The following is a 16292-nucleotide window of genomic DNA, read 5'->3' as shown; positions in this document are numbered from 1 at the left end:
GCTGAAACAAGGATCGTATCGCTCTGTTGTTGAATGGACCAAAAGAGAAATCTTTCCTACTGATGAGTCAACAGGGTCAATAGAATGTCGGCTCTGAGGGTCTTGACACGTCCCTGAATAACAGAGCAACACCTGAAGGAATGGCATCTAAAACAATGGCAACATCTTTAGGTGTTACAGGGACCTTGTAAAGTGATAAGAATTCTTTATAACTGAGTAAAAGACCCTCTGTATTTACCAGTTGGCTCACCAATAGGATATTATTTCGGAACCAATATTCTAAAAACAGAGAGGTATTTTTATACAATATATCCCGATTATTCCATATATAATATCTGTGTGGAGAAAAATTGTGTTTATAAATTAAGGACCATGACAGGAAAACCTGCCGATGAAAAGCAGAAAGTTTCACTGGAACTTTGTCAATATTATAATTGCAAAACAACATGAAGTTAAGGCCACCAAAAGTAGAGAAGATATGACGAGGAATAAAATTCCAGATAGAAGTGGGTCTTCTTAGGAATTGTTTTATCCAATTGATCTTAAAAGTATTATTTAAAGTAGTAAAGTCCAGAAAATTCAGTCTACCATTCTCATAAGTGTTCATTTCAACAGTTTTCCTAATGTAATGGGTACGGTTTCTCCAAAGAAAGTTGAAAATCATCTGGTCTATCTCCTTGCTTATTTTAGTCAAGATATAAAGATAGAGTACCATATGTTAGTCTAGAGATACCTTCAGCCTTGGTTATTAGGACTCTACCTTTTAAAGATAAGTCCCTCTGTAGCCATTGATTTAGTTTCTTCTGGGTTTTTTTAATAAGAGGGTTAAAATTTAGACTTTGTACAACCACCGTTTCGGTCAATTCTATGAATGCTATAACCCGGTTGCTAATCTGTTCCATATAACCCTTTACATTATTAATGGATAATAGGAGAATAACAAGTGGGCGTGCGTGTGATTATTCATCTTCCCCATTAGAAGATTATTATCATTAGTTGATATTTTATTGTTTTGTTATTATTATACAGAAATAATAAAACACGAATGACAGCCTCTCGTTGACCAAACGTAATTGAAACAGGCAGTTTGACAGGCGGCTAAAAAATCCAGTCAACTCGAAGGACCGCAAAATATAAACGTCAGAGTTTAGGTTCTGCCAGCGGTGGGCGGAAGCTGCGGAACTTCATACCGCACTTAGCCTGCGTTTTCCAAGTACTGGAGTTTTGGTATTTCTTTACACACTACCTTATGTATCATTCTTAAACATTACATTGATAGAAACTACGGCAACTCTCAAACAACACTAGTAGTAGCTAGGTCTTTCCCCAACAGGCTAGTTATGTTTGCTAGTTAGCCTGTATCGTTGGTCTGTTTGCTCTCCCTGTTGCAGCTCTGACTTCTCTTCAGCTTTGCTTTAGATACGTTGGCAACCAGAATAAAGCCTACCGGTTGATTGAGCGACTATATTTATTTCCTAGTTTTCTTAATTATACAGAGAACCATTATCCAAATAAGGCCTATGTACGATGATTATACACACCCCCATCACCCCCATGTTTTACCCTGCCACCACTATGTTAGTTACTCAAACCCCCTGCATGGAGCGCAAACTCAGCGGTGTAACCCCTATTATTTAGAGATGTGGATTGTATATTGCTCTGTGTGTGTGTATATATATATAAAGCCTATATATATACCCTTATATATATAAGAGAGAGAACCTTTATATATACACACAGTGCTTTGTCCTTGAGCATGCTTTTGCGGCACAGTCGATAGCGCGCCTCGGGCTAGAAGGTCGAGGGTTCGAGACCTGCTCCCTGCTGTTTCATTACATTGGTGTCAGAAGTGGGATCGGACCTCGCATCCACCACAGTGCGTGTGCTTGGCCGGTGAGCTCGTTCCTGTAAGACGTGGAGTCGCAAGCTCGGACGAGGACGCGCTCTTTGAATTTGAATTTAGCCCCGTTGTTTAATCCACTACGGTAGTTTTAACCACCGTTCAAAAGTTTCGGGTCACTTAGAAATGTCATTAAAAAAAAAGAACATATAAATTTTGTCCATTAAAATAACATGAAATTGATCAGAAATTCAGTGTAGACATTGTTAATGTTGTAAATGACTATTGTAGCTGGAAAAGGCAGATTTGTAAAATTGAATATTTACATAGGCGTACAGAGGCCCATTATCAGCAACCATCACTCCTGTGTTCCAATGGCACAATGTGTTAGCTAATCCAAATGTATAATTTTAAAAGGCTAATTGATCATTAGAAAACCCCTTTGCATTATGTTAGCACAGCTGAAAACTTGTTATGATTAAAGAAGCAATAAAACGGGCCTTTAGACTAGTTGAGTATCTGGAGCATTAGCATTTGTGGGTTCGATTACTACAAATGCTGATGCTCCAGATACTCAACTAATTGAATAGGGTCTCTATGTGCATGGATTTATCTCTATCAATAATGGTGTATGTATACAGTACATAGGTACCTGGTATGATGGCGACCAGACGGGCTCTGAAGGCAGTGCTGATTGACCTGAGTGGAACCCTCCATGTAGAAGACACAGCCGTGCCTGGAGCACAGGATGCCCTCCACAGGTCAGTCTGCCCAGAGCCCTGTTATCCTTGTTATTCAGTACTCACCCAGCCACTTTGTCCTAAGTTGCTCACACAACCCTCTGGTTACATCTGAAAGTAAGAAGTCACAAATACGTCTAAGATTTTCTTTCTGCAGCATGCCCCAGTCCCCATATTCAGTACTCACCCAGTCCTCAATTCTGTGAGTTTCTTCTGAAGTCACACGGTCTCTATGTTTGGGGTTTATACACTAGGTTGCGTCAGTCCTCTGTAGCGGTGAAGTTTGTGACCAACACCACTAAGGAGTGTAAGAGGAACCTTGTGGAGCGTCTCCACAGTCTGAACTTTGACATCCAGGAGCAGGAGATCTTCACGTCCCTGACAGCAGCCAGGAGCCTCGTGGAGCAGAGACAACTACGCCCCCTACTGCTGGTGGCGGACAGTGCACTGGAGGACTTCTCAGGTGAGAGCCAGGGCTCGATGAGACAGAGCAGATTGTAAACTAACTTACATTTAGCATCCCAATGGAGCTGCATGGACCCTGGTCAGAAGTAGTGCACTGTGTAGGGCATATGGTGCCATTTGAGATGCAGGTGTAGCTTTAACTCTATAAAGCGTCTTCTATCCATGTTGTGCTGCAGGTATGGAGACATCCGAACCCAACGCTGTGGTGATAGGCTTAGCTCCAGACCACTTCAACTACCAGACGCTCAACAAAGCATTCAGGTAAACCGCTGAGTCAGTCCTCATACTGTAACCCCCCCTGTTATTGTAATGGTGAAAGGTTAGCATTAGATGTCGATCGATTATGATTTTTCAACGCCAATACCGATTATTGGAGGACAAAAAAAGCCGATACCGATTAATCGGCCGATTTAAAAAGAAATAAATAATAATAATAATATATTTATAAAAAATAATAATAAAAAAGTATTTATATACATACACACAGACATTTTTGTAATAATGACAATTGCAACAATACCCAATGAACACTTATTTTAACTTAATATAATACACATGATGCGTTTTTGGATGGGTGTTCTTAAGGTGATTCCACAGGTTGGTGGTATGTTTTGATTTAGCCGTTGCTGACCCCATGTTTACATCTTTATCACTAATAAGACACCTTGCTTTCCCTGGTGCCAATTCTATGTAATAGTCTGGTGCTCTGCTTTTCTCTGCCATCTGTCACACGCACACACGCGCACACGCACATGTGCACATACACACACACACACACACACACACACACACACACACACACACACACACACACACACACACACACACACACACACACACACACACACACACACAGAAACAGCTCTGAAGTGACAATGATACTGAAGAGTCTGCTTAGGAGACAACAGTTTGAACTGTTTGAATAAAAATAGAGTTTAAGTTACCTGTGATGAATGTTGAAAACATAATTTCTATATGCAGGAAATCCTATTTTAATAATGGGCATGGTAAGAATTGACTACCAAAGTGCGAGTCATAATTCCCATGACACCTTCTAGCAAAATCTGAAAAGCGGTTCCTTCATTCATTTATTCCATAGGATATTTTTATATTCACTTAAAATAAGGTCTGTGTTTCGTGTAGGCTTACAACACCGTGCCAATTTTATAACTGTAGATAGCCATAGGACAAGGTAACTCTGATCAATATTGTCTAAATATAAGCGAAGATAAAAAAAAAAAAAGAAATTGTAGAGTGATTTATGAAAATATGTTGACAAACGTTACCTTATCCTAGTGAGATTTACACGGGTATCAAAATGCCGAGGCGGTTTAAGCATGAAACACAGACCTTATCTGAAGTAGATCAAGACATTCTCTTTGGAAGACATGAACAGAGGCGGTTTAAACCTGCACCCTAACCTGCACGAAACACAGACCTTATTGGAAGTAGATCAAGACATTCTCTATGGAAGACATGAACGGTAAAATAATGAAGGAACCCCTTTCAAGTTCAGCCGCAAGTTATTACAGGAATTATAACACGTCGACTATTTCTCTCTAAACCAAATACCTTTGACTATTACGAGCCTGCTGCTGCCTACCACCCCTCAGTCAGACTGCTCTATCAAATATCAAATCATAGACTTAACTATAAACACACAGAAATACGAGCCTTAGGGCAAATCCGGAAACTATCACCTTGAAAACAAAACGTTTATTCCGTTCCGTATTTTATCTAACAGAGGGCATCCATGAGTCTAAATATTCCTGTTACATTGCACAACCTTCAATGTCATAATTACGTAAAATTATGGCAAATTAGTTCGCAAAGAGCCAGGCGGCCCAAACTGTTGCATATACCCTGACTCTGCGTGCAATGTACGCAAGAGAAGTGACACAATTTCACCTGGCTAATATTGCCTGCTAACCTGGATTTCTTTTAGCTAAAGATGCAGGTTTAAAAATATATACTTGTGTATTGATTTTAAGAAAGGCATTGATGTTTATGGTTAAGTACACGTTGGAGCAACGACAGTCGTTGATTGATTGTTTTTTATAAGATAAGTTTAATGCGAGCTAGCAACTTACCTTGGCTTAATGCATTTGCGTAACAGGCAGGCTCCTCGTGGAGTGCAATGTAATCAGGTGGCAAGAGCGTTGGACTAGTTAACTGTAAGGTTGCAAGATTGGATCCCCCGAGCTGACAAGGTACAAATCTGTCGTTCAGAACGTTCCTAGGCCGTCATTGAAAATAATAAAGGTGTAAAAAAAAACAAAAAACGGCAAAATCAGCGCCCAAAAATACCGATTTCCGATTGTTATGAAAACTTGAAATCGGCCCTAATTAATTGGCCATTCCGATTAATCGGTCCACCTCTAGTTAGCATGTCTTGGGACTATGATCTTATCTAGATAACATGTGAAATGAATGAGTCCAACGCTTTGTCGAGACAAGGCCAAATCCCCGTCATCAGCGTGAAGAAAAGATGGTGAAAAGGGGGAGGAGGGTGGGGTGCCTTGTAAGAATTTGCCGAGTAGGTAAACCAATGCTACCTTCGGTTTTATTGGCCGACATGCAATCATTGTAAAACCCGATCTACAATTAAGACTATCCTACCAACGGGACATTAAACTGAAATATCTTACTTTTCACCGAGACTTGGCTGACCGACGACATGGATAATATAGAGCTGGCTGGCTTCTCCGTGTTTTGGCAGGACAGAGCAGCTACGTCTGGTAAGACAAGGGGCGGGGTTGTGTGTCTATTTGTCAATAACTGTTGGCGATATCTAATATTAAAAAAGCCTCACGCTTTGAACACACCAAGAGCGTCATTGCATTTTGGTACACTAAAATGACATTCATTTCCAATGAAATGCTGTGTTTGCCTTGCAGCATTGTATTGCAGAGGCATTTGCAGTGTGTTTGGTGTGGTGCATACATTGGATTTATCGAACGTATGCGTCAAACTGTATGTGTAGACGGCTTGACAGAAATGGTAGCAGAAGGTGAGTGTTGAACTTTTGTTGCAGACATATCCAGATGATGCTGCGTACTATTTTGCGCAATGACGCTGTCGGTGTGTTAGAAGCATCAAGTTATTGATTGCCTGAGGTATAATACCTCATGATAAGCTGTAGACCAGACTATCTCCAAGAGGGTTCTCATCTATATTATTTGTAGCCTTCTATTTCCACCACAAACCGATGCTGGCACTCAAGGCCATAAGCAAACAAGAGATGCTCATCCAGAAGCTTCGCTCCTCGTGGGACTTTAATGCGGTCGAACACTGGGGAAGCACCGATTTGATTTTTTTACCGATGTCCAATATTTTCCTTGCCAAAAAACCTGATGCCGATATTTAAAATTTGAGCGACCTTTTAAGTATTGTAGTTCAGTTAAACAGTTGAAACACTCACACACTGACCAAAGTTATTTTCATTTACGTATGTTCCCATTACCAGTAAAACACCATTTTTTTTCATTCACTTACTTGCTGTGCTGTTTCGTTGTTCTGTCATTTCATTCTCAACCAGGATTTCATCATACATGTTAAGTGTTGAAGTTTCAGCTCTGTCCTTGGCCTCTTCTGTCGTGGGTCCTCTTCCTCGGTGCGCACTGTAACTGTGTCCATTTCCATCCATTTCATGTAAACCTTGTTTTTTGTCTGCATCGAAGTAGTGATCCTTGTACCTAGCATCGAGCATGGTGGAGACACAGTAAAGAGGCTCAGAGAGAATACCTGTTAAAGAAGTAGCGGTCATGTACCTAGCATCGAGCATGGTGGTGACACAGTAAAGAGGCTCAGAGAGAATGCCTGTTAAAGAAGTAGCGGTCATGTACCTAGCATCGAGCATGGTGGAGACACAGTAAAGAGGCTCAGAGAGAATGCCTGTTAAAGAAGTAGCGGTCCTTGTACCTAGCATCGAGCATGGTGGAGACACAGTAAAGAGGCTCAGAGAGAATGCCTGTTAAAGAAGTAGCGGTCCTTGTACCTTACATCGAGCATGGTGGTGACACAGTAAAGAGGCTCAGAGAGAATGCCTGTTAAAGAAGTAGCGGTCCTTGTACCTAGCATCGAGCATGGTGGAGACACAGTAAAGAGGCTCAGAGAGAATGCCTGTTAAAGAAGTAGCGGTCCTTGTACCTAGCATCGAGCATGGTGGAGACACAGTAAAGAGGCTCAGAGAGAATGCCTGTTAAAGAAGTAGCGGTCCTTGTACCTAGCATCGAGCATGGTGGAGACACAGTAAAGAGGCTCAGAGAGAATGCCTGTTAAAGAAGTAGCGGTCCTTGTACCTAGCATCGAGCATGGTGGAGACACAGTAAAGAGGCTCAGAGAGAATGCCTGTTAAAGAAGTAGCGGTCCTTGTACCTTACATCGAGCATGGTGGTGACACAGTAAAGAGGCTCAGAGAGAATGCCTGTTAAAGAAGTAGCGGTCCTTGTACCTAGCATCGAGCATGGTGGAGACACAGTAAAGAGGCTCAGAGAGAATGCCTGTTAAAGAAGTAGTGGTCCTTGTACCTAACATCTAGCATGGTGGAGACACAGTAAAGAGGCTCAGAGAGAATGCCTGTTAAAGAAGTAGCGGTCATGTACCTAGCATCGAGCATGGTGGTGACACAGTAAAGAGGCTCAGAGAGAATGCCTGTTAAAGAAGTAGCGGTCATGTACCTAGCATCGAGCATGGTGGAGACACAGTAAAGAGGCTCAGAGAGAATGCCTGTTAAAGAAGTAGCGGTCCTTGTACCTAGCATCGAGCATGGTGGAGACACAGTAAAGAGGCTCAGAGAGAATGCCTGTTAAAGAAGTAGCGGTCCTTGTACCTTACATCGAGCATGGTGGTGACACAGTAAAGAGGCTCAGAGAGAATGCCTGTTAAAGAAGTAGCGGTCCTTGTACCTAGCATCGAGCATGGTGGAGACACAGTAAAGAGGCTCAGAGAGAATGCCTGTTAAAGAAGTAGCGGTCCTTGTACCTAGCATCGAGCATGGTGGAGACACAGTAAAGAGGCTCAGAGAGAATGCCTGTTAAAGAAGTAGCGGTCCTTGTACCTAGCATCGAGCATGGTGGAGACACAGTAAAGAGGCTCAGAGAGAATGCCTGTTAAAGAAGTAGTGGTCCTTGTACCTAGCATCGAGCATGGTGGAGACACAGTAAAGAGGCTCAGAGAGAATGCCTGTTAAAGAAGTAGCGGTCCTTGTACCTAGCATCGAGCATGGTGGAGACACAGTAAAGAGGCTCAGAGAGAATGCCTGTTAAAGAAGTAGTGGTCCTCGAGCATGGTACCTAGCATCGAGCATGGTGGAGACACAGTAAAGAGGCTCAGAGAGAATGCCTGTTAAAGAAGTAGTGGTCCTTGTACCTAGCATCGAGCATGGTGGAGACACAGTAAAGAGGCTCAGAGAGAATGCCTGTTAAAGAAGTAGTGGTCCTTGTACCTACATCGAGCATGGTGGAGACACAGTAAAGAGGCTCAGAGAGAATGCCTGTTAAAGAAGTAGCGGTCCTTGTACCTTAGCATCGAGCATGGTGGTGACACAGTAAAGAGGCTCAGAGAGAATGCCTGTTAAAGAAGTAGCGGTCCTTGTACCTAGCATCGAGCATGGTGGAGACACAGTAAAGAGGCTCAGAGAGAATGCCTGTTAAAGAAGTAGCGGTCCTTGTACCTAGCATCGAGCATGGTGGAGACACAGTAAAGAGGCTCAGAGAGAATGCCTGTTAAAGAAGTAGCGGTCCTTGTACCTTACATCGAGCATGGTGGTGACACAGTAAAGAGGCTCAGAGAGAATGCCTGTTAAAGAAGTAGCGGTCCTTGTACCTAGCATCGAGCATGGTGGAGACACAGTAAAGAGGCTCAGAGAGAATGCCTGTTAAAGAAGTAGCGGTCCTTGTACCTTACATCGAGCATGGTGGAGACACAGTAAAGAGGCTCAGAGAGAATGCCTGTTAAAGAGTAAAAGAGGCTCAGAGAGAATGCCTGTTAAAGAAGTAGCGGTCCTTGTACCTTACATCGAGCATGGTGGAGACACAGTAAAGAGGCTCAGAGAGAATGCCTGTTAAAGAAGTAGCGGTCCTTGTACCTAGCATCGAGCATGGTGGAGACACAGTAAAGAGGCTCAGAGAGAATGCCTGTTAAAGAAGTAGCGGTCCTTGTACCTAGCATCGAGCATGGTGGAGACACAGTAAAGAGGCTCAGAGAGAATGCCTGTTAAAGAAGTAGCGGTCCTTGTACCTTACATCGAGCATGGTGGTGACACAGTAAAGAGGCTCAGAGAGAATGCCTGTTAAAGAAGTAGCGGTCCTTGTACCTAGCATTGAGCATGGTGGAGACACAGTAAAGAGAGAATGCCTGTTAAAGAGGTACTGGTCCTTGTACCTAGCATCGAGCATGGTGATGACACAGTAAAGAGAGAATGCCTGTTAAAGAAGTAGCGGTCCTTGTACCTAGCATCGAGCATGGTGGTGACATAGTAAAGAGGCTCAGAGAGAATGCCACCGAATCACTAGTTCACAGCCTCTAGTAGAGTACTTTTCCAAGTTAACCCCATGGTCTGTTGGCAGATTAGTTGAGCAGGTGTTTCAATGCCATGACAGAGGGTATCACGTCTGCTGCAGACACAGTTGATGAGCTTATTTCTCCAGTCAGCTGTTCGAATGGACCCAGGAGTGTGTTCATGTTTCCAAGTTTTATACATGTTCTCAAATGCCGTTGAAATGGCAGCAGCGGTATGAGGACCAGCACATTAATGAGCAACGCAATACAGCTTTCCTCAGTACGAAATCCTCGTCGACCCACTGTGCTGTCAGACTCAGCATGCTCATGGGACTGACATCGCTGGTCCAGATGCCAGTCGTGAAGCTAATAGCAGTGAAGCCCATAGAAAGTAGCTAATAGATGTGTTTCAACAATACTGTGTAACTCCGGTAGGGCAACATCTGAAAAAGTGCGCCTACTTGGTAGTGTACTGGTGCTAGACCAGTTGGCGGCAGCCCACATCATCCACTACAGAGAACGGTTGACTGTCAATGGCAATAATTCCATTATCTTGGCATTAATGGATTTCGCCTTTGAGTTGTCTGTCTGAAATGTTCTTAATCTTTCAAATGACTGCTGGACTTGAACTTGTTTAGTTGTTGAAAGTATGCGCTTAGTTGTTTTCTGCTTTTGTTCTACGTCGTCTCTGAACGTCTGGGGGTGATGCACTTTCAAATTAGTCATTAGGTTTGTGGTATTTTAGATTTCACTTTCTCCCCTCGGGAAATAATAGCAGCACAAACATTGCATATGGCCTTTTTGTTGTCTTCCTTTGAAACTTCAAAATAGATTCACAAAGCAGACATTGTGGGCTAGGTTAGGAACGCTGTGTTTTTTGTGGTGTCATTACGTCATCGACCTACGTTATATAGGTATGCACGTCAGCTTTGACATTGGTTTTGCACATCGGCGTTAAACTAGACATCGGGCCGATGTTGACATTTGTAGCTAATTTTGGCCAATTCCGATATGCTTACCAATATATCATGCATCCCTAAGGCAACCGTAAATTAGTTTTACCTTAATTTCTACCAGCATGTCACATGTGCAACCAGAGGAAAAAACACTAGACCACCTTTATTCCACACACGGACGTATACAAAGCTCTCCCTCACCCTCCTTTTGGCAAATCTGACCATAATTCTATCCTCCTGCTTACAAGCAAAAACTGAAACAGGAAGTACCAGTGACTCGCTCAATAGGGAAGTGGTCAGATGATGCGGATGCTACGCTACAGGACTGTTTTGCTAGCACAGACTGGAATATGTTCCTGGATTCATCCAATGGCATTGAGTACACCACCTCAATCAATGGCTTCATCAATAAGTGCATCGTTGGGCCTCCCGGGTGGCGAAGTGGTCTAGGGCTAGCTGTGCCACCAGAGACTCGGGGTTCACGCCCAGGCTCTGTCGCAGCCGGCCGTGACCGGGAGGTCCGTGGGGCGATGCACAATTGGCCCAGCGTCTTCCGGCTTAGGGAGGGTTTGGCCGGTAAGGATATCCTTGTCTCATCACGCACTAGCGACTCCTGTGGCGGGCCGGGCGCAGTGCACGCTAACCAGGTCGCCAGGTGCACTGTGTTTCCTCCGACACATTGGTGTGGCTGTCTTCCGGGTTGGATGCGCGCAGCGTTAAGAAGCGCCTTGGTTGGGTTGGGTTGTGATTCGGCGGACTCATGGCTTTCGACCTTCGTCTCTCCCGAGGCCGTATGGAAGTTGTAGTGATGAGACAAGGTGGTAAATAATTGTCTATCATGAAATTAGGGAGAAAAGGGGGTAAAATAAATAAAAAAATAAGTGCATCGTTGACGTCGTCCCCACAGTGACCGTACGTACATTTCTCAACCAGAAGCCATGGATTACAGGCAACATCCGCACCGAGCTAAAGGCTAGAGCTGACACTTTTAAGGAGGGGGACACTAATCCTGACACTTATAAGAAATCCTGCTATGCCCTCAGACGAACCATCAAACAGGCAAAGCGCCAAACTAATGTTGAATCCTACTACACTGGCTCTGATGCTCTGATGCTCGTCGGATGAGGCAGGGCTTGAAAACTATTACGGACTACAAAGGGAAACCCAGCAGCGAGCCGCCCCGTAGTCTAAATGGTTACCGCCCCGTAGCACTCACTTTGGTAGCCATGAAGTACTTTGAATTGCTGGTCATGGCTCACAACACCATACCCTAGACCCATTCCAAATCGCATACGGCTCCAACAGATCCTCAGGTGACTCGATCTCAATCACACTCCACACTGCCCTTTCCCACCTGGACAAAAGGAACATCTATTTGAGAATGCTGTTCATTGACTACAGCTCAGCGTTTAACACCATAGTGCCCTCAAAGCGCATCACTAAGGACCCTGGGTCTAAACAGCCCCCTCTGCAACTGGATCCTAGACTTCCTGATGGGCCGCACCCAGGTGGTAAGGGTAGGCAGCAACACCTCACTCTGCAACTGGATCCTAGACTTCCTGATGGGCCGCCCCCAGGTGGTAAGGGTAGGCAACAACACCTCCCTCTGCAACTGGATCCTAGACTTCCTGATGGGCCGCCCCCAGGTGGTAAGGGTAGGCAACAACACCTCCCTCTGCAACTGGATCCTAGACTTCCTGATGGGCCGCCCCCAGGTGGTAAGGGTAGGCAACAACACCTCCCTCTGCAACTGGATCCTAGACTTCCTGATGGGCCGCCCCCAGGTGGTAAGGGTAGGCAACAACACCTCACTCTGCAACTGGATCCTAGACTTCCTGATGGGCCTCCCCCAGGTGGTGAGGGTAGGCAACAACACGTCTGCCACGCTGATCCTCAACCCTGGGGCCCCTCAGGGGTGCGTGCTTAGTTACCTCCTGTATTCCCTGTTCACCCACGACTGTGTGGTCAAACACGACTCCAACACCATCATTAAGTTTGCTGACGACCCAACAGTGGGAGGCCAACAACAATGTGAAAGCCTATAAGGAGGAGGTCAGAGACCTGGCAGTGTTGAGGAGCCAGGACAACAACCTCTCCCTCAATATGAGCAAGAACAAGGAGCTGATTATGGACTATAGGAAAAGGAGGGCCGAACAAGCCCCCATTAACATTGACGGGGCTGAAGTGGAGCAGATCGAGTTCCAAGTTCCTGAATAATTTTGCACGCCCAATTTTTCAGTTTTTGATTTGTTAAAAAAAGTTTGAAATATCCAATAAATGTCGTTCCACTTCATGATTGTGTCCCACTTGTTGTTGATTCTTCACAAAAAATACAGTTTTATATCTTTATGTTTGAAGCCTGAAATGTGGCAAAAGGTCGCAAAGTTCAAGGGGGCCGAATACTTTCGCAAGGCACTGTATGGATGAATCATCAGCATACATGGACACACATGCTTTGTTTAATGCCAGTGGCAGGTCATTGGTCAAAAGAGTAGAGGGCCCAGAGAGCTGCCATGTGGTACACTTCACATGTTTGACATTAGAGAAGCTTCCATTAAAGGAAACCTTTTGAGTTCTATTAGATAGCACTGAATCCACGATATGGCACATGTTTTTTCAACAACAGGTTATGGTCAATAATATCAAAGGCTGCGCTGAAATCTAACAGTACAGCTCCTACAATCTTTTTTATCAATTTCTTTCAACCAATCATCAGTCATTTGTGTCAGTGCAGTACATGTTGTGTGTAAGCATGCTGAAAGTCTGTTGTTCATTTGTTTACAGAGAAATTGTATTTGGTCAAACACAATTTTTTTCCAACAGTTTGCTAAGAGCTGGGAGCAAGCTTATAGGTCTGCTGTTAGAACCAGTAAAGGTCACTTTACCACTCTTGGGTAGCGGAATTACTTTGTCTTCCCTCCAGGCTTGAGGACAAGGACTTCTAGGCTCAGATTAAAGATATGACAGATAGGAGTGGCTATAGTTAGCCACCATCCTCAGTAGCTTTCCATCTAAGTTGTCAATGCCTGGAGGTTTGACATTATTGATTGATAACAAAAAAATGACCTCTCCCACACTAACTTTACAAAATGCATACTGGCAATGCTTTTCTTTCATTCATTTTTTTATGCATGAATACAATTGTTCACTGTTCGTTGTTGGCGTTTCCTAAGTTTGCCCACTTTGCCAATTAAATAATCATTCAAATGAAAGATGGAGTTGAATTTGTCTTTCTGCCAATAATTTCATTTAAAGTACTCAAGTTTCTTTCGATCATTGATCTTGGCTTTGTAATGAAGTTTCTTCTTCTTTTTGTTGAGTTTAGTCACATCATTTCTCAATTTGCAGTAAGTCAGCCAATCAGATGTACAGCCAGACTTATTAGCCACTCCTTTTGCCTCATCTCTTTCAACCATACATTTTTTCAATTCCTCATCAATCCATGGAGCCTTAACAGTTCTAACAGTCAGTACCTAAACAGGTGCATGTTTATCAATAATTGGAAGAAGCAATTTTCATAAAAGTGCAGCGTCTGGATGCTCCTCCTTAATCACATCAGACCAACACATATTTTTAACATCCACATAAGTCCCAGAAAAATATTTTGTATGATCTCTTATACACTATTTTAGGCCCAGATGTTGGAACTTTGTCTTTCCTGGAAATAGCCACTATATTGTGATCACTGATTACTGGGTACAGATACAGCTTAATAACACATTTCTCAGTATTAGTAAAAAGTTTACAAACACTTAGGTTCTAGTCATTAAAACTCGTTTTTCAACCACTCCACAAATTTCTTGTTAACTAACTAAAGTTTTGGTAAGTTGGTTAGGACATCTATTTTGTGCATGACACAAGTCATTTTTCCAACAATTGTTTACAGATTATTTCACTTCCAACTGACTGTATCACAATTCCAGTGGGTCAGAAGTTTACATACACTAAGTTGACTGTACCTTTAAACAGCTTGGAAAATTCCAGAAAATTATGTCATGGCTTTAGAAGCTCCTGATAGGCTAATTGACATAATTTGAGTCATTTGGAGGTGTACCTGTGGATATATTTCAAGTCCTACCTTCAAACTCAGTGCATCTTAGCTTGACATCATGGGAAAATCAAAAGAAATCAGCCAAGATCTCATCCTTGGGAGCAATTTCCAAACGCCTGAAGGTACCACGTTCAACTGTACAAACAATAGTACAGAAGTATAAACACCATGGAACCACGCAGCCGTCATACCGCTCAGGAAGGAGACGCGTTCTGTTCTGTCTCCTAGAGATGCATGTACTTTGGTGCGAAAAGTGCACATCAATCCCAGGACCTTGTGAAGATGCTGGAGGAAACAGGTACAAAAGTATCTATATCCATTAGTAAAACAAGTCCTATATCGACATAACCTGAAAGGCCACTCAGCAAGGAAGAAGCCACTGCTCCAAAACCGCCATAAAAAAGCCAGACTACAGTTTTCAAATGCACTTGGGGACTACTTTTTGGAGAAATGTCCTCTAGTCTGATGAAACAAATATAGAACTGTTTGGCCATAATGACCATCGTTATGTTTGGAGAAAAAGGGGGAGGCTTGCAAGCCAAAGAACACCATCCCAACCGTAAAGCACAGGGGTGGCAGCATCATGTTGTGGGGGTGCTTTGCTGCAGGAGGGGGTGCTTTGCTGCAGGAGGGACTGGTGCGCTTCACAAATAGATGTTATCATGAGGAAGTAAAATTATGTGGATATATTGACGCAACATCTCAAGACATCAGTCAGGAAGTTAAAGCTTGGTCGCAAATGGGTCTTCCAAATGGACAATAACCCCAAACATACTTCCAAAGTTGTGGCAAAATGGCTTAAGGACAAAGTCAAGGTATTGGAGTTGCCATCACATAGCCCTGTCCTCAATCCTATAGAAAATGTGTATAGAATTATTTTTGGCAGAACTGAAAAAGCATGTGCGAGCAAGGAGGCCTACAAACCTGACTCAGTTACACCGGCTCTGTCAGGAGGAAACGGCCATAATTCACCCAACTAATTGTGGGAAGCTTGTGGAAGGATACTCGAAACGGTTGACCCAAGTTAAACAATTTAAAGGCAATGCTACCAAACACTAATTGAGTGTATGTAAACTTCTGATCCATTGGGAATGTGATGGAAGAAATTAAAGGTGAAATAAATTATTCTCTCTACTATTATTCTGACATTTCACATTCTTAAAGTAAAGTGGTGATCCTAACTGACGTAAAACAGGGAATATTTACTAGGATTAAATGTCAGGAATTGTGAAAAACTGATTTTAAATGTAGTTGGCTAAGGTGTATGTAAACTTCTGACTTCAACTGTATATATATTTTTTATAATCCCTGTCCCCGCAGGAGGTCTTTTGCCTTTTGGTTAGTTAACCCACTGTTCCTAGGCCGTCATTGTAAATAAGAATTTGTTCTTAACTGACTTGACTAGTTAAATAAAATAAGTAAATAAAAATAAATTGTTGCTTGTGCGCTGTGGGGTTGAAGCTACGAACCCATAGGCTTGGCTCTCTCATCCCTACCAGGCTTCTGGGAGGGAGGGTGGACAATGAGCCTGTCGTAGCGGATGTAAGCAATGTCCCCACGCGCTCTGGCAGCTTTCATGGCTGGGATCAGTTCTTTCATCTTCAGGATAGTCCTCATTGAGGAAGATATACGTACCTCTCAAGTTCTTGGCTCTTTCCAGAACCGCTACCTTGTCCTTGAACCTCAGGAACTTGACCACTATCGGCCTGGGCCTATCACCTCAATCTTCCTGTGGTCCA

At 43.3% G+C, this 16292-nt stretch overlaps 1 protein-coding gene across 2 annotated transcripts in view; it reads left to right on the top strand.

The window, feature by feature from the left end:
* Window positions 1-1125: 1125 nt before the first annotated feature.
* The window catches only part of hdhd2 (haloacid dehalogenase-like hydrolase domain containing 2), a 37545-nt gene continuing 22378 nt past the window's right edge, over window positions 1126-16292 (top strand). Inside the window, exons 1-4 of one of the 2 annotated variants that reach the window (XM_064977218.1) lie at window positions 1126-1213; window positions 2482-2601; window positions 2835-3043; window positions 3222-3306. In XM_064977218.1, the coding sequence (XP_064833290.1) occupies window positions 2498-2601; window positions 2835-3043; window positions 3222-3306 (398 nt within the window). In that variant the 5' untranslated portion in view covers window positions 1126-1213; window positions 2482-2497. Of the gene's footprint in view, window positions 1228-2481; window positions 2602-2834; window positions 3044-3221; window positions 3307-16292 lie in introns of both variants that reach the window. The other variant, XM_064977219.1, reaches the window with a different exon arrangement.

This window comes from Oncorhynchus masou, chromosome 11, assembly GCF_036934945.1.
Source record: "Oncorhynchus masou masou isolate Uvic2021 chromosome 11, UVic_Omas_1.1, whole genome shotgun sequence".
Lineage (NCBI taxonomy): Eukaryota > Metazoa > Chordata > Actinopteri > Salmoniformes > Salmonidae > Oncorhynchus > Oncorhynchus masou.
The sequence above is the reverse complement of the archived record's forward strand: the minus strand, read 5'-3'. Positions and strand labels throughout refer to the sequence as shown.